Source organism: Sorex fumeus, unplaced genomic scaffold (genome assembly GCF_029834395.1).
Source record: "Sorex fumeus unplaced genomic scaffold, SorFum_2.1 ptg000149l, whole genome shotgun sequence".
NCBI lineage: Eukaryota > Metazoa > Chordata > Mammalia > Eulipotyphla > Soricidae > Sorex > Sorex fumeus.
Genome location: NW_026606206.1, coordinates 5548103 through 5574414, shown reverse-complemented (window position 1 = coordinate 5574414; position 26312 = coordinate 5548103). Strand labels below are relative to the sequence as shown.

Below are 26312 nucleotides of genomic sequence, written 5' to 3'. Positions count from 1 at the left end.
GTCTGTGGTATTCGCATATCCATAAGGTGATGAATAGAAAGGAGCCAGTGTCAGTAGAGAGAAAATGGAACCTTCCTACACTGCTGGTAGAAATATGGACTGATGGGTGTAGCTACAGTGAAAAACAATTTGGTGTTTCTTCTAAAAGTTAAACAGAGAGTTACACGTGGCCCAGTAGTTCTACTCCGATATAGATCCCCAAGAAAAGGAAACTATAAATCCACACAAAAACTTAGACATGCTCATAATAGCACTGTAGCACTGTGCTCCCATTGTTCATCGATTTGCTCGAGCGGGCCCAGTAATGTCTCCATTGGGAGACTTGTTGTTACTGTGCTTGGCATATCGAATATGTCCTGGGGAGCTTTCGAGACTTTGAGGTGCAGGCGAGATACTCTCGGTAGCTTGCCAGGCTCTCTGAGAGGGGCAGAGGAATCAAATCGGGGTTGGTCGGGTCGGCCTCCAGCCTACATGCTCATAGTAGCATTCACAATGAATAATAGTAAAAAATCTGGAAACAACCACATGTGTGCCAATTGATAAATATAATGAATATCACTAAACAGTAGAATGGGTTGAAGCCTTCTCATTTTCTCTCAAATTTAAAACCTCGTGGGGCTGGAGCAATAGCACAGCGGGTAGGGCATTTGCCTTGCACGCGGCCAATCCGGGTTCGATTCGCAGCATCCCATCTGGTCCCGCAAGCACCCCAGGAGTAGTTCCTGAGTGCATGAACCAGGAGTAACCCCTGTGCAATGTTGGGTGTGACTCCCCCAAAAAGCACAAAAAAAAAAAAAACCAAAAATACAGAGGCTGGCAAGCTACCCGTGACGTATTCAATATGCCAAACACAGTAACAACAAGTCTCATGAAGGAGACGTTACTGGGCCCGCTCGAGTAAATCGATGAACAACGGGAGGACCGTGACCATGACATTGTACTAATGCCAGTAGGTTCAGCATTAGAACGAAGGCATCTACTGTGAATTCTGTACACTGCTGCCTTATTTTCTTGATCTTCACACTGTCTTGTTACTTGGGGCCTTGCTCGTCACACCTCGGTGTTTAAGAGTGTCTTGGTACATCTCACTTCGCTGTAACCTCTGGGTTTCTGTATTGTGCCCGGCAGGATCAGCAGAGTGCAGAGGAAAGCGGTCAGCGCCATCCACAGCCTGCTCAGTTCCCACGACCTGGACCCGCGCTGTGTCAAGCCAGAGGTGAAGGTCAAAATTGCGGCCCTTTACCTGCCTCTGGTTGGCATCATTTTGGATGCTTTGCCGCAGCTGTATGATTTTACAGGTAAAAATGTTTTCTCTTCCCGCCTCTGGATTGCTTTCATTGACGTGGACCCCTGCTAGATACCTCACTTGTTCCTTAGACCTCTCAGATGTACGCCGAATACTTTGTTTTGTTTTTTGCTTTGGCGCTACATCCTGTGGTGTTCAGTGCTTACTCCTGGCTCTGTGCTCAGGAATCACTCCTGCCATTGCTCAGGGGACCATCTTCGGAGCCAGGATGGAACCTGGGTTGGCTGCATGCAGGGCAAGCACCCTGCCTGCCATATCATCTCTTCAGCCTCCTAATGTGTGTGTGTGTTTTATTTGTTGTTGTGTCAGGGATCAAACCCAGGACCTCACACAGGCAAGGCACAGTCTCTTGGTCTGAGCCGCATCTCTGGCTCTCTGTTGTTTGTTTTTCTAAGTAAAGGTAAAGGTAAAGGTAAAGGCCCTCCCATTGATCATCAATTTGCTCAAGCGGGCCCAGTAACGTCTCCATTGGAGACTTTGTTGTTACTGTGTCTGGCATATCGAATACTCTCGGTAGCTTGCCGGGCTCTCCGAGAGGGGCGGAGGAATCGAACTTGGGTCGGCCATGTTGGCTGCGTGCAAGGCAAACGCCCTACCCGCTGTGCTATGCATCCTTATTTAGAACTTATTTGTCTGCTTACTGATCTTTTGTTCATTGGTCTGCTGGTACAGTTTGATTAAAGACCACCCACCACAAAGAATGAGAGAGTAATAAAGTCACTCCCCTGAGAGGTTACTACTCTTAACACTTTTCTCCAGCACTTAGTTCCCTCTGTTTGCTTGAATGAATGTTTAAGGAAAGAAGCAGACTCAAATTGGGGCTGGAGTAATAGCACAGCGGTAGGGCATTTGCCTTGCATGCGGCTGACCTGGATTCGATTCCCAGGATCCCATATGGTCCCCTGAGCACCGCCAGGAGTAATTCCTGTGCATCTCCGGGTGTTTCCCTCCCAAAAAAATTTTTTCAAAAAAAGAATCAGACTCAAATGACCTTTAACATTTGTTCCGTACCAAAATAATAATAAATGTCATGGTATCCATTTGGTGGCAGGAGAATAAAGATGTTCAGTCTAAGGGTAGAAGTTTCCCACTTCACACCCAGAAGAAAGGATAAATGGTGTAAGTGGCATTTGTGCATCCCCTGGATTTATTTGGATGGTGTGAAATGAACCAGGGAACAAAGAATAAGACTCTAATCTTTCCCAGTTACAAGTGTTTTGTCTGGTGCCTGCAAACGATAATCCCAACTTCCTATCCTTTTCCCTTTCTGACTGTTGTAAGGTCCGTGTAGTGCTTACTTGAGCTCTCCAACCTTGCCGTCAGTCATGCTTGGAATACTAAACCATCCAGAATTTCCCACTTTTTCCAAGTACAACCTAAGTATTGTGTGAGCCAATAATTTCTAGAATCAGGCCGGAGAGATAGCAGAGTGCTTACGGCACTTGCCTTGCATGTGACCGACCCTGGTTCGATCCCTGGCACTGCAGAGGGTCCCTTACGCCCTGCCAGGTGATCCCTGAGCACCACTCATGGTGATCTCTGAACACCATGGGGTATGCTCTAAACTCCCTCCCCTGATTCTTCCTAAAATCCTTGTAATGACTATTTTTCAATAAGACATCTTATTATGACATCTCATTCCTACTTTGGACAAACTGGCAGGCTACCGAATGTAGCCTGCCCACACGGCAGAGTCTGGCAAACTCCCCGTGGCGGACCCAATATGCCAAATACCAGTAACAATGATGGGTCTCATTTTCCTAAAAAGCCTTGGATATAATCTCAGGGCTAGGATGAAGGAGACGTTACTGGGGCCTGCTTGAGGCAATCGACGAATATCAGGATGATTTGTGATTGTGATTTGTGACTATTTTTTATTGAATTCAAATGAGCCTCCCAGTGGGTGTGGAAGTTGTAGAAGTAAGCCTGGCACAGGGCTTCCTTGGTCATGTCTGAATTAGGGGGCAAACCAAGGAGAGTGATCTTCAGAATTTTTAAGATGTAATTCATAGCATGATAGGTGATTTATGGAATTCTGCCTAAAATGTTCTAGAACGTTTTGTTTGAAAACCTACGACTTACTAGCTCCCAAAGCAAGGTCACACCTGGTTATACTCAGGGCTTACTCCTGGCTCCGTACTCAGGGCTCACTCTAGCCATTGCTCAGGAGACCACCTGGGATGCCAGGGATCAAGCCTGGGTCATCCGTGTTCAAGGCCAGCACCTTACCCATTGTATTATCTCTCCAGCCCAAAAGGTTTAAGAACTATTCCAGGAAAATGTCATAAAAGCTTTAGAAAAATTTTGTTTTTTTGAGCTTTGGAAACAATGTTCAAACTAATCTGCCTAACATTTTATCTCCTTTATGGACCAACCTGGGGCTGGAGCGATAGCACAGCAGGTAGGGCGTTTGCCTTGCACATGGCCCACACGGCCGACCCGAGTTCGATTCCTCCGCCCCTCTCGGAGAGCCCAGCAAGCTACCGAGAGTATCTCGCCCGCATGGCAGAGCCTTGGCAAGCTACCCGTGACGTATTCGATATGCCAGACACAGTAACAACAAAGTCTCCAATGGAGACGTTACTGGGCCCGCTCGAGCAAATCGATGAACAACGGGAGGACCATGACCGTGATGGACCAACCTGTACACTTTTTCCATGGATGATAGCAAACACTGCTAATTGGCAGGCTTTAAATAACCATACTCACCTTGATGACTAATAAATATCAGTCACTCGGTGGATATTAGGTAGGGGACAGATAGAAACATTATGCTCAGCTTGACATCTGTAGCACCGTAGCACTGTCCTCCCATTGTTCATCGATTTGCTCGAGCAGGCACCAGTAACGTCTCCATTGCGAGACTTGTTGTTACTGTTTTTGGCATATTGAATACACCACGAGGAGCTTGCCAGGCTCTGCCTCACGGGTGGGATACTCTCGGTAGCTTGCCGGCCTCTCTGAGAGGGATGGAGGAATCGAACCCGGGTTGGCCGTGTGCAAGGCAAACGCCCTACCCGCTGTGCTATTGCTCCAGCCCAACTCAACTTGACATCACCGAAGATTTTTTAAAAGACTATTCTTTGGGGATTGGTGGGTCACGTGGCAGTGCCAGCAATTATCCAAGTCACCTGGCCTCCAGAGCCATCCCCACCAGTGCTCTGGGGACCGTGTGGAGCCAGGGATTGAATAGAGGCTGGCCACACACAAAATGGCCCTGCATGAAACTTACACCCACAGATGTTTACGTGGGCGTAAGTTTCCCCTTCCTTTGGTTAAATACCAAAGAACAGGTTTTTTTTCTTTCTTTCTTTTTTTTTTTATGGTAATTTGTATTTTTATTTTACAAATATATAACATGTTTTATATAAATATTTTATAATTGATTTATCTATTAAAAGAGTTTTATGATTCTATATGAGTGTTAGTAGAGTTTATTCTAAATCCTTGAACGATATCAAGAATTCAATGGAGTATGTATAGAATCAATCATTTTAACAATATTAACTCTTCAAATCTGTTAACATTAAATACTTCCCCCATTTCTAGCATCTTATATTTTTGATAAATAACATAGTTTTTTTTATATTTTTGTTAGTGAAACACCATGAGGTACAGTTGTAGACTTACAAATTTTTGTGCTTGGGTTTCAGTTATACAATGATCAAATACCCATCCCTCCACCAGTGCCCATTTCCCACCACCACGGATCCCAGTATCCCTCCCACCCCCCAAACCCCCATACCACCCCGCCTCTGTGGCAGGGCACTCCCTTTTGTTCTCTCTCTCCTTTTGAGTGTTGTGGTCTGCAATAGAGGCTTTGAGTGGCAAACATGTTCAGTCCATAGTCTACTTTCAACATGCATCTCCCCTCCTGGGAGGACCCTCCCAACACCCTTTATTTGGTGCTCCCTTCTCTATCTGAGCTGCCCTTTCCCCTAGAATGCCCGGCTGGCCTCTAAGCCATGGAGTAATCCTTCTGGTACTGATCTCAGCTATTCTCCGGTGTTAGTCTCCTATTTTGTTACTTTATGTCCCCCAGATGAAAGCGATTTTCCTATGTCTGTCCCTCTCTTCTTCTTCTTTTTTTTTTTAAATAAAACTGATGATATTTCCATTGCAGCAGCAGATGCCCGCGGTGGTAAAAACCGCGCCAGTGGCTCAGAGGAAGAACAAGACGGAAGCAGCGCAATCAACCAGAACGTGGCTCTGGCCATTGCCGGCAATCATTTTAATCTGAAGACGAATGGACTCACCCTGTCTTCCTTGGTACGCTACTGCCCAACCCTCTGGTTTCCCTTTGCTTCTGTATCTTTCTTTTCCCATCACTGAACCCGGCCCAGAGCAGGCACGGAAGTGCCTTCCTTCTTGTTTGACGCTGAAGGAATCGCCTCGAGGCTGGACTGCCCAGGGAAGCCTCTGGAGTCAGGCCAGGCTCAGGAGCAGCAAGAGACGAATCCACCATGGTCTGTCTCACGGGGGCTCCCAAGCCAGACTGAGGGCCTAGAGGACGCTGAGATCACTGCTGCGGAGTTAAGACAAGGCTCCCACAAGTGAACTCTTGGGCCCACCCATCAGTGCTCAGGGCTTACTCCTGGTAGGACTCAGGGAACCATAGGAAATGCCCCCGGATGGAACCCTGGACAGCCGCGTGCAAGACAAGTGCCTTACCCTCTGTAGAGTCTCTTCGGCCCCTTGAGCTGTCTTGTTTCTGACTGCTTGTTCTTCAAGCTGTACCTGCCTCCCCTGCTTGCCAAAACAAAACAAAACAAAACAAAACAAAAAACACTAGATTAGGGACTCTTACTTCTTGAGGCGAGCACTTAGGTGAAAGATTTCAGTTTGCTTTCTTTTTGAGCTTATTGGGTCACACCCGGCAATGCTCAGGGGTCACTCCTGGCTCTGCACTCAGGAATTCCTCCTGGAGGTTCTCGGGGGACCATATGGGATGCTGGGAATCAAACCAGGGTCAGCCACATGTGAGGCAAACGCCCTACCTGCTGTGATATCGCTCCAGCCCCAAGATTTGAGCTTTCTAAGTCCTCAGAGAGCCTATATATATAGCATTGTTTGGCTTTGTCCTTTATGCAGATTCTACAGGCTGATACTCCTTTGGGAATATTACCTCTGATTCCCTTGGGGTGTGGGTCTAGATCTCTCCCTGCACGGTCCTTGATGTGCCAAGACAGTGTTGCCAGCCTCCAGTAGCACCAGGGTTGGCGGGCAGAGAGTAGTGTATGAACGAGACATGCCGTCACTCCTTCCATAGCCTGATCGATACTGCCTGCTTTTGATACTGAAGTATTTCTGACCTCTGCCACCTCTCAGGCATCCGTCTTGTCAGAGGAGGCTTGAGTGCCTTCCTGGTGGTTACGATATTACAGTAGTAGTAGTAGTGTGTGTGTGTGTGTGTATGTGTGTGTGTGTGTGAGAGAGAGAGAGAGAGAGAGAGAGAGAGAGAGACATACTCAGAAAAATAAAGTGAACAGACCTTCCCAAGTCCTGAATGACAGTCCCCTGCCACCTTCAGTGCGTCATCGTGAGGTGACTGTTGCATTCCACTGGATATGAGCTTCGCCGCAGGAGCTGAGGGTGCAGCCAGGGGACGTGCTCTGTTGGCTGAGGAACAGAAAGTGCGCTCAGCACTCTGACACGAACACGTGCGGCCAGGATGCTAAAGCAAGCCGCCTGGGACCCACACCCAACCCCAGCAAAACATAGCTGTGGTCTAAGTCCCATTACAGAGGTCTGTAATTACGGATTTGACTGATATTTTTCTGAGCAGTGCATAACACATTATCCTCGGACAGCGAAGCTAAATTATTTCTATATATGTATTTATATATATATGTATTTATATACATTATAGATGTATTTATATATATTTATTTATATATTATATATATTAAAGAATTTAGCTTCTTTGTCAAGGTATATATATATACTTTATATTTTATATAAAGAATTTAGCATCTTTGTCAAGGTATATATACTTTATATTATATATAAAGAATTTAGCTTTTTGTCAAACATGTATAATATATAATATTTTTAAAATTACATATAATAATATATTATATATTATGTAAAATATAGCACTGTAGCACTGTCCTCCTATTGTTCATTGATTTGCTTGAGTGGGCACCAGTAACATCTCCATTGTGAGACTTGCTGTTACTGTTTTTGGCATATCGAATACATCACGGGGAGCTTGCTAGGCTTTGCTGTGCGAACAAGATACTCTCGGTAGCTTGCCGGGCTCTCCGAGAGGGGCGGAGGAATTGAACCCAGCTCAACTGGGCTGGCTGTGCACAAGGCAAACGCCCTACCGCTGTACTATCGCTCCAGCCGTATTATGTATAAATACATTTAATACATTGTCACTGTCACTGTCCTCCCGTTGTTCATCGATTTGCTCGAGTGGGCCCAGTAACATCTCCATTGTGAGACTTCTTGTTACTGTGTTTGGCTTATTGAATACTCTCAGTAGCTTGCCAGGCTCTCCGAGAGGGGCGGAGGAATCGATTTAATATATTATATTTAAATATTATATATTAATATATTATATTTTCAAATATGTAGAATAATTCTTTATATTATAGATAAAGAATTTAGCTTCTTTGTCAAGGTATATATATATATAATTTTATTTAGCCATCATGATTCACAATTTCATAATACCATAATGGTGGGGTTTTGTGCATAAAACATTCCAACACCCCCAGCCAGCCAAGCACGTGTTTCTGGCCCCTGCCAATGTCTCAGCATCCTCCCCTCACCCCTGTTCCCTGCTTCACCGCCCCCGCCCCATCCCCACATCTCACTGCCCTGGTGAGCTCTGATCTAAAGGGCAGTTCTCAGATTCTTCTGCCGCTTTGACCGCTTGTTCTTCCCTTACTGCGCTTTGATATATCCCACAAATGAGAGCCAATTTTCTGTGTCTGTCCCCGTTCTTCTCTCTGGCTTCACTCAGCATGATTCTCTCCAGTTCCTTCCACGTAGCAGGCAAATTGCCCGATTCCATCCTCTGTTTATAGTTGAGTACTATTACGTTGTGTATAGCTATCAGAGTAAGAAGCTAAATCTTTTTTTTTTTTCTTGCTCTTTGGGTCACACCCGGCGATGCTCAGGGGTTACTCCTGGCTCTGCACTCAGGAATTACCCCTGGCGGTTCTCAGGGGACCATATGGGATGCTGGGAATCGAACCCAGGTCGGCCGCGTGCAAGGCAAACGCCCTACCTGCTGTGCTATTGCTCCAGCCCCCGAAGCTAAATCTTTAAACAGTTTAGGCATTAGTGGAGCCTAGTGGGGTTGCCCTCAGGGTCTGGCTTGAAGAGGAAATAGCTTGAGCTCTACTCTCACGTTGGCACTGAGATGGGGGGTCGGGTGGTGGACAGAGTCCAGGGCAGCCCACCAGACCACCCTGCTCCCCAGAGAACACGCACATTGACATGGGTGGCCCCAGGTCGCCCCCTTTACCTGCCCAGCCCAGGGTACAGGGTCCCCGCGCCCAAAGACCGCTCCCCTAGACAGCCCCCATGAGCTGCATTCCCCCTGATGCCCAGTTTCCTGCCTGCATCCCTCTCCCGATCTGCCTTCTTCCAGCCCTACAAGCAGTACAACATGCTCAACGCAGACACCACCCGCAACCTCATGGTCTGCTTCCTCTGGATTATGAAAAACACGGACCAGATCCTCATCAGGAGGTGGATTGCAGACCTGCCATCCATGCAGCTCAACAGGATCTTAGACCTGCTCTTCATCTGTGTCTCGTGCTTTGAGTACAAAGTAAGTGCAGGACGGCCGCCGCGGGGGTCACCTGCCCTTCCCGCTCCATTCAGTTCCGTCGTCTCGCCGCCACTCATTCGGCTTTGACAGCGTCCCTTATTCTCACCTCCGTATGAAAGTCCACCACCGCCTGCAGTGCGGCGAGGACAGTCCCACAGGGATCAGATCTCTGCCTTCAGCGGGGAGAGTTCCATCGCCCACCGCAGGACTTAGCCTGGCCCGACCCCGGCGATGCCTATGCAGGATTCTCTGCATGGACAGCTCTCCCCACACTCAGTGTCCTCCTGCCTGTGTCCTGCACAGGGAAAGCAGAGTTCTGACAAAGTCAGTACCCAGGTGCTGCAGAAGTCCCGGGACGCCAAGGCCAGGCTGGAGGAGGCTTTGCTGCGTGGGGAAGGAGCGCGTGGGGAGATGATGCGACGGCGGATCGTAGGTAGGTGTGTGGGAGGTCAGCTCCCCCCAACATTCCCACCAGGGCAAGTCATCCTTTGCGCCAAGGAAGGGACCCCCCGCCCCCTCCAGGAGTTGAGTCACCATCCCTTTACAGAGACTTGGTTGTCATTTCAGAGGAAGAAGATTCTTTCTTTTTTTTTTTTAATTTTTATTAGTGAGACATCACGAGGTACAGTTGTAGACTTACAAATGTTGTGCCCATCCCTCCACCAGTGCCAATCCTCCACCACCACGGGTCCCAGTATCCCTCCCACCCCCAATCCCCCATCCCACCCTGCCTCTGTGGCAGGGCATTCCCTTTTGTTCTCTCTTATTGGGTGTCGTGGTTTGCAAAAGAGGCAGTGGGTGGCAATCATATTTGGTCCATAGTCTACTTTCAGCATGCTTCTCCCATCCTGGGAGGATCCTCCCAACACCCTTTACTTGGTGCTCCCTTCTCTATCTGAGCTGCCTTTTCCCCTAGCATGTGTGGCTGGCCTCCAAGAGGAAGGAGATTCTTTGGGACAAAGGCCCCCTGTGAACCCAGCACCTCTTCTTTCTTTCTTTTTTTTTTTAAATCTTTTTGGGTCACACCTGACCATGCTCAGGGGTGACTCCTGGCTCTGCACTCAGGAGTTACTCCTGCCGATGCTAGGGGGACCATATAGGGTGCTAGGAATCAAACCCGGGTCAGCTGTGTGCAAGGCAAACCCCCTACATGCTGTGTGATCACTCTGGGCCCCTCCAGAACCTCTTCTTTGCCTGGTCTATGCACCCCTGATCAAAACCCCCCCGATAATTGTTTTAAAATAGTTTATGTGATTAGGTTACAGGAGTGTTCAGGTGTCTGGGACTGACGTTTAAAGTTACTGCCCACCCCGCCACCACCAGAATGCCCATGACCCATCCTACGTCCAGTTCAGTCCAATGTACCTTCCTTCCCAGCCATATTTTGTAGATTGTAGTTTCAGTGCAGACTGTTTCCTCCCCTAGTACCACCCAACAGCTTGAGAACCAACCTCTTCAGCTCCCAGAAGATTTTCCCCACACCCTGTTCATTCCCTCCTCACCCCCCTATCCCACCTTTCTGGTCAAGCCCCTCACGTTTCTAATATCTGAGATTTACTGTCACTGTCACTGTCACTGTCCTCCCGTTGTTCATCGATTTGCTCGAGCGGGCCCAGTAACGTCTCCATCGTGAGACTTTTTGTTACTGTGTTTGGCATGTTGAATACGTCGCGGGGAGCTTGCCAGGCTCTGCCGTGCGGGCGAGATACTCTCGGTAGCTTGCCGGGATCTCCGAGAGGGGCGGAGGAATCGAACTCGGGTCGGCCAGGCCAGCTGTGTGCAAGGCAAATGCCCTACCGCTGTGCTATTGCTCCAGCCCTGAGATTTATTATTGATTGATATTGTTCCTACCCTCGATTTGTTTCTCTACCTACCACAGATGAGTGAGATCATTCCATATTTGCCCTTCTTTCACTCAGCTCGATGCCCTCCAATCCCACCCAAGGTGCCACAAACTGCATGGCTTTATTTGTTCCAATAGTACTGCGTAGTACTCCATTGTGATATGCGCTACAATTTTTTTTTATTAATTCATCTGTTATTGTTGTTACTGTGTCTGGCATATCGAATACTCTCGGTAGCTTGCCGGGCTCTCCCATCTGTTATTGGTCATTTGGGTTGCTTCCATATCCTGGCTACTGTCCTAAGAGCTGCAGTGGACATAGGCATTCAGTTGACACTAATGTTTTGGGGAGGGCATTTGGGGGGAGGTTATAGACGCTTAGAGGTGGAGATAACTGAGTCAAATCAGTATCCCATTCCTACTTTTTGGAGAGATTTTGGTTTTGAAACCAGATCATTCTGGCTCCAAGATGATGTCCTCAGTTATGGGTCCGGGCATGACAGAGCGTATGTTTTCCCGGTGTTTCAGAATGTTCCAGGCCCCCAGGGTTCCCACCCCACCAAGTAGGGCCTTGAAAAGGCAGAGCTCACTGCAGACCATCTGTCTTGGTGCTCTCCAATTCAAACACAACAGCAGTGATACTGGACCCAATGTCAGGGAGCTTGGGGGACCTCCACTGTGTCACTGGTGCTTTGCATACTCATTCAGTACCCAGATGCTTCAGGGTGAATTCCTGGACCCCTGTGCTCCCGAGACATGCTCAGCAACACTCTGTAAAGTCGGGAGTTCTTCAAAGAGCAGTCCACAACCACCTGGTCCAGGGCTCCTGGGACCCCTCAGAGGCATCCAAGGGGCAAGGCAAAGGCAAGAGGGTGCTACGTCCTTGCATCCTGCCCTTTTGGCGGGGGTGGTTGGAGTCGAAACTCCTGGTTATCTTGAAGGGTTTCATGCTAATCATATTCTTGTGCACTTCTGAACTCCTAGCGAATGACCGATTTCAAGGACTGAATGAAAATTTGAGATGGAAGAAAGACCAGACACAATGGCGACAAGCTAACGAGAAGCTAGATAAGTGAGTCCTGGCGACTTTCTGCTCCCTTTACCTCAAATCCAAAACAGCTATTCTCAGGCTACTTGAATTACTGAAACAACCCCGTCCTTCCTAGGGTCAGAAAAGGAAACAGTGCTATCTGTTTAAATTCAGTTCATCCAGGGGCCCAGGAAACCAAGGGCAGAAAGAGCGATGATTTCCAGCTCTGAAATATTTCTCACATTGATAAGCCTTTAGAGATAACGACTAATCAGCAGCCTCAGCTTAACAAAAAGCAGCTCACGGTGAAGGGCAGTGTACGCCATTAACCTGTACTTCCTATCCAGAAACAGGGGCAACGATGTCTGCTCAGAGATATTTATGTCAGCATTATACAAAGTCATCTTAAAGTGTTGGAGGCCTTTTACATGCTCAATAAAAGTCACATCATGGTATCTTGGGTCGACATTAAAATTTTCAGAGGCATTTTAATGACACAAGAAATGCTTATAAAACTAAGCAAACAGAAGTAGGGTTACACCTGGTTTTAAAGCAGAACCTTAAATCTCTTACAACATATAGCAAATGCTATAAATAGTAGAAGGGAATTTGCCAAAATATTAACAGTGGTTCTTGTCTTAAGTATGCAATAGAAATCTGTGAGATATGTAGGTGTATATATGAATGAGAGTGTCTGAGATATATAGGCGTATATATGAGTGAGAGTGCCTGAGATATGTAGGTGTGTATATGAAGTGTATCCCACACCTAGATGAGCACTTATATCTAAATCTGCTCCTGACTGGGTAGCTGGGTAGCTCCTATTTTCTCTTCCTCTTGGCATCAGGTGGGCTCATGAGTCTGGACGCCCACTGAGTGGCTGAGGACACCTTTTGCACACGCTTGCAGGCATCCCCATAGTTGGAAGCTCCCGTGGAGAGTGTGGGTGGGAGAGCCTTGGAGAACAGTTATCTGGCGAATAGCAGTGAATGACTGTCTTTGTTATTACCACAGAATGAGTCACTCTTGTCCACTAATGGGCCTTTGGGGACTCCAGTTTATCTTAAACCATTAAAAAGACAAACACGTTATATTTTTTGGATAGATGTGACTTGACAAGCCTGGTTGTCAGTGTGAACAGTAAGATCCATTTGTTCTGAGTGTTCTTTTCTTGCTCTGTGTTCCCTGAGTGGTTTGATGTGATATTTGGTTTGGGGAGAACATATGTTCTACCACAGGTAATTTAAAAAAAAAAACACAACATTTTTTTAATGTGCCTGCAGTAAGGTGTTAGGTCTGAGATCATGAGGTTACCCGTTTGTGAGTGGAAGGAGTCTGGGGAGTCTAGCAAGGTGTGGTCTCCCTAGGTGTGTAAACTGGTGTGTCGCACAGCACTGAGCTCGCAGGCAGGGCCTCCTGACCCACTGACTCGGCTCTTGCCCTGGTGGGCTGCTCATTGCTAGAGCACATGTTTTACTTCTCCAAACCTGCATGGCAGTGGGCAATGTCCTTCCTTCCTTCCTTCCTTCCTTCCTTCCTTCCTTCCTTCCTTCCTTCCTTCTTCCCTCCCTCCCTCCCGCCCTCCCTCCCTTCTTCCTTCCTTCCTTCCTTCCTTCCTTCCTTCCTTCCTTCCTTCCTTCCTTCTTTCCTTCCTTCCTCCCTTCTTCCCTCCCTCCCTCCCTCCCTTCTTCCTTCCTTCTTTCCTTCCTTCCTCCCTTCTTCCCTCCCTCCCTCCCTCCCTTCTTCCTTCCTTCCTTCCTTCCTTCCTTCCTTCCTTCCTTCCTTGTTCCCTCCCTCCCGCCCTCCCTCCCTTCTTCCTTCCTTCCTTCCTTCCTTCTTTCCTTCCTTCCTCCCTTCTTCCCTCCTTCCTTCCTTCCTTCCTTCCTTCCTTCCTTCCTTCTTTCCTTCCTTCCTTCTTCCCTCCCTCCCTCCTTCCCTCCTCCCTTCCTTCCTTCCTTCCTTCCTTCCTTCCTTCCTTCCTCACTCCCTCCCTCCCTCCCGCCCTCCCTTCTCCCTCCCTCCCTTCCTTCCTTCCTTCCTTCCTTCTTCCCTCCCTCCCACCCTCCCTTCCTGCTTCCTTCCTTCCGTCCTTCTTTCCTTCCTTCCTTCCTTCCTTCCTTCCTCCCTTCCTTCCTTCCTTCCTTCCTTCCTCACTCCCTCCCTCCCTCCCGCCCTCCCTTCTCCCTCCATCCCTCCCTTCCTTCCTTCCTTCCTTCCTTCCTTCCTTCTTCCCTCCCTCCCACCCTCCCTTCCTGCTTCCTTCCTTCCGTCCTTCTTTCCTTCCTTCCTTCCTTCCTTCCTTCCTTCCTTCCCTCCCTCCCTCCCTTCTTCCTTCCTTCCTTCCTTTCTTCCTTCCTTCTTCCCTCCCTCCCTCCCGCCCTCCCTCCCTTCTTCCTTCCTTCCGTCCTTCCTTCTTTCCTTCCTTCCTTCCTTTCCTCCCTCCCTCCTTCCCTTATTCCTTCCTTCCTTCTTCCCTCCCTCCCTCCCTCCCTCCCTCCCTTCTTCCTTCCTTCCATCCTTCCTTCCTTCCTTCCTCCTTTCCTTCCTTCCTTCCTTCCTCCCGCCCTCCCTCCCTCCCTCCTTCCCTCCTTCCTTCCTTCCTTCCTTCCTTCCTTCCTCCCTCCCTCCCTCCCTCCCTCCCTTCCTTCCTTCCTTCCTTCCTTCCTTCCTTCCTTCCTTCTTCACTCCCTCCCTCCCTTCCTCTCTCCCGCCCTCCCTTCTCCCTTCCTTCCTTCCTTCCTTCCTTCCTTCCTTCCTTCCTTCCTTCCTTTCTTTCTTCTTCCCTCCCTCCCTCCCGCCCTCCCTCCCTTCTTCCTTCCGTCCTTCCTTCCTTCCTTCCTTCCTTCCTTCCTTCCTTTCCTCCCTCCCGCCCTCCCTCTCTTCTTCCTTCCTTCCTTCCTTCCTTCCTTCCTTCTTTCCTTCCTTCCTTCCTTCTTCCCTCCCTCCCTCCTTTCCTTCTTCCTTCCTTCCTTCCTTCTTTCCTTCCTTCCTTCCTTCTTCCCTCCCTCCCTCCTTTCCTTCTTCCTTCCTTCCTTCCTTCCTTCCTTCTTCACTCCCTCCCTCCCTTCCTCTCTCCCGCCCTCCCTTCTCCCTTCCTTCCTTCCTTCCTTCCTTCCTTTCTTTCTTCTTCCCTCCCTCCCTCCCGCCCTCCCTCCCTTCTTCCTTCCGTCCTTCCTTCCTTCCTTCCTTTCCTCCCTCCCGCCCTCCCTCCCTTCTTCCTTCCTTCCTTCCTTCTTTCCTTCCTTCCTTCCTTCTTCCCTCCCTCCCTCCTTTCCTTCTTCCTTCCTTCCTTCCTTCCTTCCTTCCGTCTCATTTGCCAAGGTGTCAAAAATCAGATGGGCTGGTCACGTAATGAGATTTAAAGACGACCACTGGACTAGAGCTGTTACCAACTGGATTCCACCGGATGTCAAAAGACCGCGTGGCTGCCCACCTACCAGATGGTCAGACTTCTTCATCGAGACCATGAACGATCGGTTTGAGGCTCTTCGCGTTCCTAGAACGAACAGAAGCCGTTGGGCTACACTAGCACGCGACAGGGACAAATGGAGACGTTACTGGCGCCCGCTCGAGCAAATGGACGAATAACGGGAAGTCAAGTGATCAAGCGATGAGGGCACTATCGCATTTTGCAGTACATTAGCCGGAATGCTTCTGGCAGGCACTCATGGCAGTGCCTGAGGGGACCATGTCCCGCAAGAGACCAAACCTGGGCCTGCTGGATCAAAAAACGTGCTACAGCCCTTTTACCTATTCTTCTACCCTGAACACACTATTAGTTTTTTCTTTTAGAAAAATATTTAAATTGTCTTTTTATTGGATTTTTTTAAACGAAATAACTGATTCATGATCTTAATGGATTTTTGATATTCACCCAATCAGCTCGGGACTTTTTAAGGTGGAGGGGTCACACCTGGCAATGCTCAGAGCCTATTCCTGGCTCTGAGCTCAGGGATCACTCCTGATGGAGTTCAGGCAACCGTAAGAGGTACCAGAGACAGAATCTGGATCTGATACTTGCAAGGTCCTATCTCCAGACCGATCACCTCTGGATTTTTAATACAGTCATTGTATAAGGAAAAACACACCAGAGTTTGAAGCCTGACTATGATAGAGGACAATAAAGTGTCTCATTAGCAATTTATAGCAATTATACCTTAACAGGTTTTTTTTTGTTTGTTTTTTGGGTCACACCTGGCAATGCACAGGGGTTACTCCTGGCTCTGCACTCAGGAATCACCCCTGGCGGTGCTCAGGGGACCATATGGGATGCTGGGAATGAAACCCAGGTTGGCTGCGTGCAAGGCAAATGCCCTACCCGCTGTGCTATTGCTCCAGTCCCAACAGTATTTTTTAATGCACATTGGATTAAGGAAAATATATTGGGGGCTGGAGCGATAGCACAGCGGGTAGGGTGTTTGCCTTGCATGCAACCAACATGGCTAACCCGGGTTCGATTCCCAGCATCCCATATGGTCCCCCGAGCACCACCAGGAGTAATTCCTGAGTGCATGAGCCAGGAGTAACCCCTGAGCATCGCTGGGTGTGACCCAAAAAGCAAAAAAAAAAAAATATTAAAATCAGGCTTCACCTGTTCTTGCTTTTTTATTTTTTACTTTTTTTTTTCAGAGTGACTACCACCAAATGGGAGGCACAGGTGGTCTTTCTGTTTTATCTGTGGGATGGCACCGCTTTGAATTTAAACTTCCCAATAAATCTAAAAATAGCTATTCTCCTTCATTTAGTTTTCACAAACATGATCATTCAGTGAATTAGTGAATTAGTGAAAATGTAGAGCAGCTTAGAATCCAAGAGTCTCTCCCAAAAGTGAACACATGTAGTGTCGCTACAGTGATGTCCAGTAGAGAAGCAGCTCCAGGCAATGTCCCGCTCCCTCGTAGAAAGAACCCATCATGTCCAGGAGGATGGTAGACAGCCAGCCTGCCTCCAGGAGTATAACCTCTTCCCCACTGGGAAAAGAACAGAAGGCCTGACTGAGTGACCGCACGGCTGTTTACAAAGCCGAGTGACTGACCTCTCCCCTGTCCTGTCTCCGAAGCATCGTTCTGACCTAACCAGCAATGTTGCCATTGGCCAGCCACACAGCTCACCCGGCCTTCCTCCTGCCAACTGGTCACCGGATTTCCCTGTCTCAGATCTAGAAAGCGTTCTCAGACCTGAGGTGCGGGAAAGACCCTGAGGCTTGGGGTGGCAAATCCAACTGCATCCTAATTGCTAGTAGCAACCAATAATTGCTTTTCTACCCATTTGGTTATTTTTATAATTGTCATCATTATTTATAATAGTAGGGATGAGGATGGCCTGGAGACTTAACATAGAAAATTTTCCTAAGCAGACACTAATTGCAGAAAGCATCCTTTGCACCCCAGTTACCTGTGGCCTTACTCCTATATCAGAGCTGCCTATTCAGAGGTTTTCATTATGCTATAGTACATAGATTACCATCATTGGATTATGGCCAGTTTTGAGACGCACTTTAATTTTACCTCCTTTTTGTTTTTTTTTTTTAGAACAAAGGCTGAGCTAGATCAAGAAGCCTTGATCAGCGGTAATCTGGCCACAGAAGCGAATTTAATCATTCTGGATATGCAGGAAAACATTATCCAGGTGAGGAAAACGAACATCTGATTGACTCAGCATGAATATGTGGACTGGACTGAAATGAGAACTCTCTTTATAATAAACTGTGAAAGCAATCAAATGCTCCTCAAATACTTTTTTTTTAAATGAAGTTGGGAAGTTTTCAGCTAATCACAGTGTTTATCCTGCAAATTCCAGAGACACCGGGCATTCTTCATGCCTCTCTGACTTGCTGGTCACTCAAAAAAGAATGAGCTGCTGAACAAGCTGACCCGCATGGTTATATTTGTCTGATTATTTGTCGAGTTCATTGTGTGGATGTCAGGCTTGTAGTTCATTATCTATAATCGGGAAAGTAATCTGGGAATTTTGTCATCCTTGTTTAATGAATCAAGTCCAGTTGAATTATGGATGATATCTAGTATGGAAACTGAGACTATGACTAGACGAGGGAAAAGAAATAGCATGATTATGATTGATGAGGGTTGCCTTGAGTACATATTGGTGGAGACAGACATTTGTGCCAGGAATTTGCCTTCCCAATTGTAACAATGTTTAGTGTCACTGTGAACTTCGCCATAACACAACTCCTTTCCAGATTTCATCTGTGAAGTGAGTGTTTCTCAAAATTCTCAAGAAAACTAACCACAGCTTTTTTTTTTTTGATAATCTGAAAAGTCTCTGAGTCTGAGTCTGAGTCCGCATTAGCGGCTGCGCGACATCTTATCAGAACTTTTTTTTATGACATCTTATTGTCTCATTCCTACTTTGGACAAACTTGCAGGCTATTGAATGTAGCCTGCCCACAGGGCAGAGTCTGGCAAACTCCCCGTGGCCTACCAAATATGCCAAATACCAGTAACAATGATGGGTCTCATTCTCCTAAAGAGCCTTGAATATAATCTCAGGGTTAGGATGAAAGAGATGTTACTGGGGCCTGCTCGAGGCAATCGACGAATAATGAAATGAAATGAAATCTGAAAAGTGAGTCTTCGTATGTTTACAATGAGGAATCATTTATTAGAGTAGATTACTCCTTTGATTTTTAGGTTAGAAAAAATAGTTGAACCGGTTTCCAATCTTTAAGTTTTCTAGAAGGAGCAACTTCTAGTAAGATAAGGACAAAAGTAAAAAAATACTTGTTATCACATCGGTTATATCTTTATACAACATTTGAGTTTTATTTGTGTGCCATCAATTCTGAAAATATTTTTGCCATTTTGAAAGATGCTGAAAACTTGTTATCTTTTTTTTTTTTTTGCCTTTTGGGTCACACCCGTTGATGCACCGGGGTTACTCCTGGCTCATGCACTAAGGAATTACTCCCGGCAGTGCTCGGGGGACCATATGGGATGCTGGTAATCGAACCCGAGTTGGCCGCGTGCAAGGAAAATGCCCTACCCACTGTGCTGTCACTCCAGCCTCCAGTTGTTATCATTGTAGTATTAGTTCTCCTATAGCTAATTTTTAGAAAAATCATGATCACCAAGGAGTTCTATTGTACTGGGAAGCCTACAATTATCTGTGGATTTTGATTTCGTCTGTTTGTTTCCTTTTATTTTGGGGGTCACACCCGGTGATGTTCAGGGTTCCTCCTGGTTCTGCACTTAGGGATCACTCCTGGCGGTGCTTGGGGACCATATAGGATGCCAGGGATTGAACCTGGATCAGTAGCCAGTAAGGCAAGGGCGCTACCCACTGAACTATTTTTATGGCCCCACAATTATGTTTTGAGGCTTTTGTCAAAAAAAAAAAAGGAGAGATTATTCCCAAACTATTGCCCAGTATGGTGGGGAGGTATGTCTTATAATTTGGTTGAGGCAAGTTATCAGAATTAGACATAAGTCTTAAGTCAGCTGGGAGTTTTGGAATAATCATTTAGAAATAGGGCTTCGATCTCATGGTGATGGAGGCATGTGTCCAGAGACTCACCAGACCGGGAAGGTCTCAGAGCCAGAGAGAGGAGGGAACTTGCCGGGGTTGGTGTATCTTCCCTTGCAGGCCCTGGACTCAGCAGTGCGTTCTTCTCTCCCCACAGGCCAGCTCTGCTCTGGACTGCAAAGACAGTCTACTGGGAGGTGTGCTCAGGGTTCTGGTGAATTCTCTGAGCTGCGATCAGAGCACCACCTACCTGACTCACTGCTTTGCAACACTCCGTGCTCTCATTGCCAAGGTAAACATGGGGCGTTTGTTTTCCTACCCTTAATTAAGAGTTAAGATTCTCATCTAGTTTCACAGTTCTCCAGGTGCACCAAACCCCAGAGTGCTGTGGTATTAAGTGACATCACAGCCAAGGCCTTAGGTTTGTCTAAGCAGAGGCAGACACACTGATTCTGCGGGCACTTTCCACCCAAGGGAAGCAGTTTCTCTCACGCTTGCAATGGGGGTCGAACTCCAGAAATCAAGACTGGTCACTCATCGAGGGCAGGAGAGCAAACTGAGAAACTTTGTCGTTGACTTTTTCCCTTTCCTACCTCATCGGAGTGAGATTCAGACAAGAATCAGTGATGGGTGATGGGTGTGGTGTTGAAATTGTGCCCCTGAGAAACCATGATTAATGATATTGTCAACCATAGAGTCTCAATCAACAAAAAATATTTTTTTTAAAAAAAGACACAAATCAGATCTCTCACTAGTGAGTCTTAGAAAAATGACATGTCATAAAAATACCAGAAAGTTAAGAAATAAATTTCTCATAGCCTGAAGAATAGGTTTCTCCTGAGATACAGTGATTGATGGAGATATCTCTCTCTCTCTCTCTCTTTCTCTCATTCTCATTTGTTTTGGGGTCCGCACCAAGTGGCACTGGGAACTTTTCCCAAGTAAGTGCTCAGGTGCACAGTCAACAGTGCTCAGGAGACCCTGTGTCCAGGAATCCATCCAGGACACAGACTCCAGCCCTTCAAGCTAGCTTCTCAGCTCTCTCTCTTGCTTGTTCTCTCTCTCTCTCTCTCTCTCTCTCTCTCTCTCTCTCACACACACACACACACACACACACATCTGAACTGGAACCTTCTTCATGGAATCTTTTTTACTTCGAAGGTGGAATTCTTCTGTGATTCCCCCATCAGGATCACCCTTTCTTAATCACCAGTTCCTTCCAAGGAACACAGTAGTCTCAAGATAAGTTGATCAGTGTTGTAACTTTGCCAGTGAACGCAGCCTGGAGAACAATGCTATTCATGATGCAGGCCTAGCCTTGGTCACGCCGTTCACAGCCAACTCCTAAGTCAACCCTACTGCTTCCCTCCACCTTCTGACTCAACTTGCCCATTATCCTTATGGAGCCGTGCATTAACTCTTCGGGACTTCTTGCGTGTCCAAGCAGACAAAGTTTCTTTCCGCGGGCATCTGGTCCAGAATGCGTGTAACCCTGTCAGGGGACGGCTAATGCTCCTTGTGTCTCTCCTAGTTCGGAGACCTGCTGTTTGAGGAGGAAGTGGAGCAGTGTGCCGACCTGTGCCAGCGAGTCCTACACCACTGCAGCAGCAGCATGGATGTGACCCGGAGCCAAGCCTGTGCGACCCTCTACCTCCTCATGAGATTTAGCTTCGGAGCTACCAGTGTAAGAGCCGGGGCCAGCTGCTTCGCCCAGAGTCAGTGTAGAAAGTCAGTGCACAGTTCCTTTTGTCCTATTTGAAAGTCGCGATTGCGTATGTAGATGGACAGCAGCTTTTGTTTCGATTTGCCTTCAAAGACATGATGATGGCACCGGTGTTTCAGTAAGAAATGAACGAAGAGAAATTGTACAGGGACTAAGGCCATGACCCCTGCCACCATCCTTGGTTCAAATCCCCAGAGCACTGCCAGGGGTCAGTCCTGAGCACAGAGCCCTGGTCAGAGCCATAGGCCCTGAGCATTGCTAGGTCTAATTCCACCTCATCCCCCACAAAAAAAGAGATGAATCAATATATGTAGATTAAAAGCTGTCATTTGTGTGTGTGTATGTGAGAGAGAGAGAGAGAGAGAGAGAGAAGAGGAGGAACTATAGCAGACAACTTCAGAATCTGTTTTCAAATCATGATTGATTAGTACCTTCGTGACATAGAATGTGGGAAAGAATTTGAAAAGCTGAAGGGCCAGAGAGAATACTGCGGGTGAAATGTTTGCCTCACATGCAGCCAAACTGGGTGCATCCTCAGAACCGTACACGTTTTCTTGGGCATTGCCAGGAGTGACCCCTGAGCCCAGAGACAGAAGTGAGCCCCAAACACAGCCATGTGACCCAAAAACACACAGAAAGAAAAGAATTGAAAAGATGTAAACCTAAAACTTTCATTGATGCCCAGCATCATTTGGAATTTCATTTATCTTGTGTGTGTTTTGTAATTTATTTATTGCTTTTGGGGGCCCACCCGTGCTTAGAGCTTATTCCTGGCTGCACTCAGGGATCACTCCTGGCAGTATTCAGGGGGCTATGAGGGGCCCCAGGAATCAAACCAGGGTCAGCCATGTGCAAGTTAACTGCCCTCCCTACGTTACTACCCCTCCAGCCTCTGGAGTTCAGTTTTATTGCAGAAGAGTCAGTCTTGTTTTAGTTTATAGATTTTTGGTCTGTTCTTTTAGAATTTACATTTTTTGTAATGTTAATGAATATGCCTATATAATACTAAAAATAAATTAGCACTTGGAAGAAAGACAGGGTCCTCAAAATATATTAATATAGATATTTAAAAGCCTTTAGATGGAGCTGGAGTGATAGTACATGGGTAGGTTGCTTGCCTTGCTTTGAGGCTGATGTTGGTTCAATCTTTGGCAACACATATGTCCCCCCCTCACCCAAAACTACCCCCTTCCCCCAGCCCACCAGGAGTGGCCCTGGAATGTAGAGGTAGGAATTAAGCCCTTAGCACTTCCGGGGTGACCGAAGCAATAATGAATAAAAGCTTTTAGGTGATCTAACCTCTTCCCCCCTGCTAAAATATTGATGATGAATCAAAGTTTTTAGGTGATTCAACCTCTTCCCTCCACCTCCAAAAAAAAAATTGACTTATTTGGGGTCAGAGGGATAGTACAGGGACAAAGCACCGGCCTTACATGAAGTCTACCTTGGTTCAAATCCCCCCGCATCACATGTGGTCCCTTAAGTATCACCAGGGGTCACACATGTGGTCCCTTAAGTATCACCAGGGGTCACTCCTGAGCATAGAGCCAGGAATGGCTGGCTACTACAGGGCATGACCCCAATTTGATAAATAATACAAATAAAAATAGAAGTCTTTAAGACATTCCTCTAACTTTGTAAGCAAACTTCTAACCTTGCAGCATGGAGGCAGTCCAACCCTCAGTGAAAATTTAAAGGGAGCTAAGAGATTTATGTCCGAGAACTATCCATCTAAGCTATTGCAACAGTATAAATCTTGCACAAAGAATAGCTCAGATTTCATTGAGAGAAGCAGAAATGATTAAGACTGAGATGAAAGAAGCCTTTGGAGAGTCGGTGGTGTCTGACCGTCCTGTCTTCAATCATCTGCCAGCCGAATGCCTATGACTGGATTTTCTTCTTCCTCACGCAGAACTTTGCAAGAGTCAAGATGCAAGTGACCATGTCTTTGGCATCATTAGTGGGAAAAGCACCAGACTTTAATGAGGAGCATCTGAGAAGGTCCTTGAGGACGATTTTGGCCTACGCAGAGGAGGACACGGCCATGCAGCCCACTCCTTTCCCTGTCCAGGTAGACTGGAAAGCAAGCCTTGTCTCATGCTTGGACTTGGGGTCAATCAAAGATGAACTCATGTTAATTATATACAACATAATACACAGTGTTAATCATGCACACACATGGTTGTATATACTTATATATGAAATCTATAATTACCGTATCATTATAATGTAGATGATATGCGATGATATCGGATCTGTAGGTATAGCTATAGGAAACCTAAGCTGAGGGCCCCAACTGCCTTCTGCCCAGTCTTAAAAGACATGAAACAGACAGAGAAAGATTGCATTCATCTGGGGAACATAAAGTAACAAAATAGGAACTAACATCCAAGAATAGCCGAGATAAGTACCAGGAGGTTTACTCCATGGCTTGGAGGCCAGCCGCACACGCTAGGGGAGAAGGCAGCTCAGATAGAGAAGGGAGCACCAAGTAAAGGGTGTTGGGAGGATCCTCCCAGGATGGGAGAAGCATGCTGAAAGTAGACTATAGACCGAACATGATTGCCACCCAATGCCTCTTTTGCAAACCACAGCACCCAAAAGGAGAGAGAGAACAAAGGGGAATGCCCTGCCACAGAGGCAGGGTGGGATGGGGGGATGGGGGGTGGGAGGGATACTGGGATCAGTGGTGGTGGAGAATGGGCACTGGTGGAGGGATGGGTCCTCGATCATTGTATAACTGAAACCCAAGCACAAAAATTTGTAAGTCTACAACTGTACCTCATGGTGTTTCACTAATAAAAATTTAAAAAAAAAAGGCATGAAATGTTGCCATGTACATTTAGGACAGTCTTTCTCAATCTTTTTCCCACCATGGTGGGAAAGATAAGCAGGCTTATCATGTTTCCTTCCTGTCTGCCTGCTCCCCCCCCCCCCACCCCATTTCTACCAGTTGGTTTTGTGCCATGGCTCTAAATTTACATGATTTCACCTACAGCCACCTTAAAATATCCGGTGGGGGTGGGTCCCACTGAGGACCATTTGGCACTCCCTTGAGAAACACTGGTTTAGGTCTTTTCAGTTGCAATGAATGAAACTACAAACTAATTGAAACAGAGAGGTTGTTGGAGAGGGAAGATACTGTCTAGGTTAGGGGCTACTATGTGAAACCCAAAGGCTAATTCACATCTGGGCTTCAGAAGCTCTTGGATCTGCAAAGATGAGGCATAAGAAAATCAGGCTCCACTTCCCTACCTGCAGACTCTCCTTCGCCTTGAAGGGAGCCTGTCCAGTCCCAGGGAGGGCCCCAGGCCAGGCTCTAAGGGCTGGAGCACATGATTTGCATGCAGGAGCCCCTGGGTTGAGTCAGGACTGACTCCTGACCACCTCCTAATTGTCTCTTGCACTTTCATGCCGCCCTAACATACTACTGTGGACTCCAAAGCCAAGATGGTGTGAAGGTGTAACCTTTTTTTTTTCTTTCCAGGTGGAGGAACTTCTCTGCAATCTAAATAGCATCTTATATGATACAGTAAAAATGAGGGAATTTCAGGAAGATCCTGAGATGCTTATGGATCTCATGTACAGGTAAACCCTTCTAATAAAATGCAAATGGTGACATTTGAGGTGACATGGTCCTCATGTGTGAGAGGACTTGGGTTCAGTTCCGAGTGCTGCATGAATGACCCACTTTCTCCAACACCAGTAGAGATGGTCCTGGTGCCTCCCCCCCAGTGACTACCAGGGATGATCCTGGTGGCACTCATAAGCGTGATCCCCATAACAGCAATAGGGCAAAAAAATACTATTTGCACATTTTTCACTGTGAAGTTCTTACTAATACAGGTGTAGTTTAGGATGATATCCAAAAACATATGTAGAAACTAGCAATTCAGCATTTAAAGTAGGTTGATTCATATCTAAGTTTTCAAAGAGATATTTCTAATTTAAATAAAGTGTGGTACTGATTTTCTAGCCTAGTTTCCTGCTTACTAGAGAATAAGGGAAGAACCATCAACTGTTAACTGAATTGTTTCCAGTTATTTTTAATTATGGGCTGGAGTGGTAGCACTGCGAGTAGGGTGTTTGCCTTGAACACAGTCGACCCGGTCAACCCAAGTTCGACTCCTCTGCCCCTCTTGGAGAGCCTGGCAAGCTACCGAGAGTATCTCGCCTGCACGGCAAAGCCTGGCAAACTCCCCGTGACGTATTCAATATGCCAAACACAGTAATAACAAGTCTCACAATGGTACTGGGCCCGCTCGAGCAAATTGATGAACAACGGGAGGACCAGTGACAGTGATTTTTAATTATATATGCATGCATATATATATTGCTTTGAAATCATTTTTGCCCTGCACTTTAGGGCCTTACAGCCCTTCTGCAGGGAAGACTACTCAGAGAGGCAAGTTTGGTCGGCTACAGTGTCAAAGAAGGGGAGTCCTTTCATCTGCTGTTATTATTTTAAGAGAAAATTGGAGATCCGTTAAATATGCATCTTTCACCAAGTCTTCCCCACCCACTTCGGTGAAGTCTTGCTAAATGCCATTCCTCAGGGTCCAACATCCCCTAAACACGGAAAGAAAATGGAAAACTAAACACCCTTTGCTTTTCTCTCTCATTTCCCAAAAGTGGAGGCAACACTTCTTTCAAGAAAAGCCTTCATGAGAAAAAGAAGTCTCCCTACAGAGTAGACAAATCTCGCTGTTCATCTATTGACTTGAAATCTTTCCCTCTGTCTTCAGAATCGCCAAGAGTTACCAGACATCCCCCGACCTGCGACTGACCTGGCTCCAAAACATGGCAGAGAAACACACCAAGAAAAAGTGCTACACGGAGGCCGCCATGTGCCTGGTACACGCGGCCGCCTTAGTGGCCGAGTATCTGAGCATGCTGGAGGACCACAGCTACCTGCCCGTGGGCAGCGTCAGTTTCCAGGTGAGGCTCATCAAATTCAGCGCTTCTTTGGCTTCTTTGCGAGCCGTGTTTCTCCATGAGAGGTGCTTTAGCTCCCAGGCAAGGGCGCAGTCGTCAGTGTCTATTTGTGGTGTGACAAACTGGGTGCGAGCGTCTGAATGCTCCTGGCATGTAGGCGTAGAACAGCTAAGCTGGTCTCCATCCTCCAGTGCGCCGTCACCA

The 26312-nt window shown here is 47.0% G+C and overlaps 1 protein-coding gene across 2 annotated transcripts in view; it reads left to right on the top strand.

The window, feature by feature from the left end:
* DOCK8 (dedicator of cytokinesis 8) overlaps positions 1-26312 on the top strand; it is a 270310-nt gene that overhangs the window by 206544 nt on the left and 37454 nt on the right. Inside the window, exons 29-39 of one of the 2 annotated variants that reach the window (XM_056106905.1) lie at positions 1129-1298; positions 5433-5575; positions 8913-9095; positions 9399-9528; positions 11923-12010; positions 17500-17596; positions 19608-19742; positions 20982-21134; positions 23086-23244; positions 24661-24761; positions 25919-26111. In XM_056106905.1, coding sequence (XP_055962880.1) covers positions 1129-1298; positions 5433-5575; positions 8913-9095; positions 9399-9528; positions 11923-12010; positions 17500-17596; positions 19608-19742; positions 20982-21134; positions 23086-23244; positions 24661-24761; positions 25919-26111 — 1552 coding nt within the window. Of the gene's footprint in view, positions 1-1128; positions 1299-5429; positions 5576-8912; positions 9096-9398; positions 9529-11922; positions 12011-17499; positions 17597-19607; positions 19743-20981; positions 21135-23085; positions 23245-24660; positions 24762-25918; positions 26112-26312 lie in introns of both variants that reach the window. The other variant, XM_056106904.1, reaches the window with a different exon arrangement.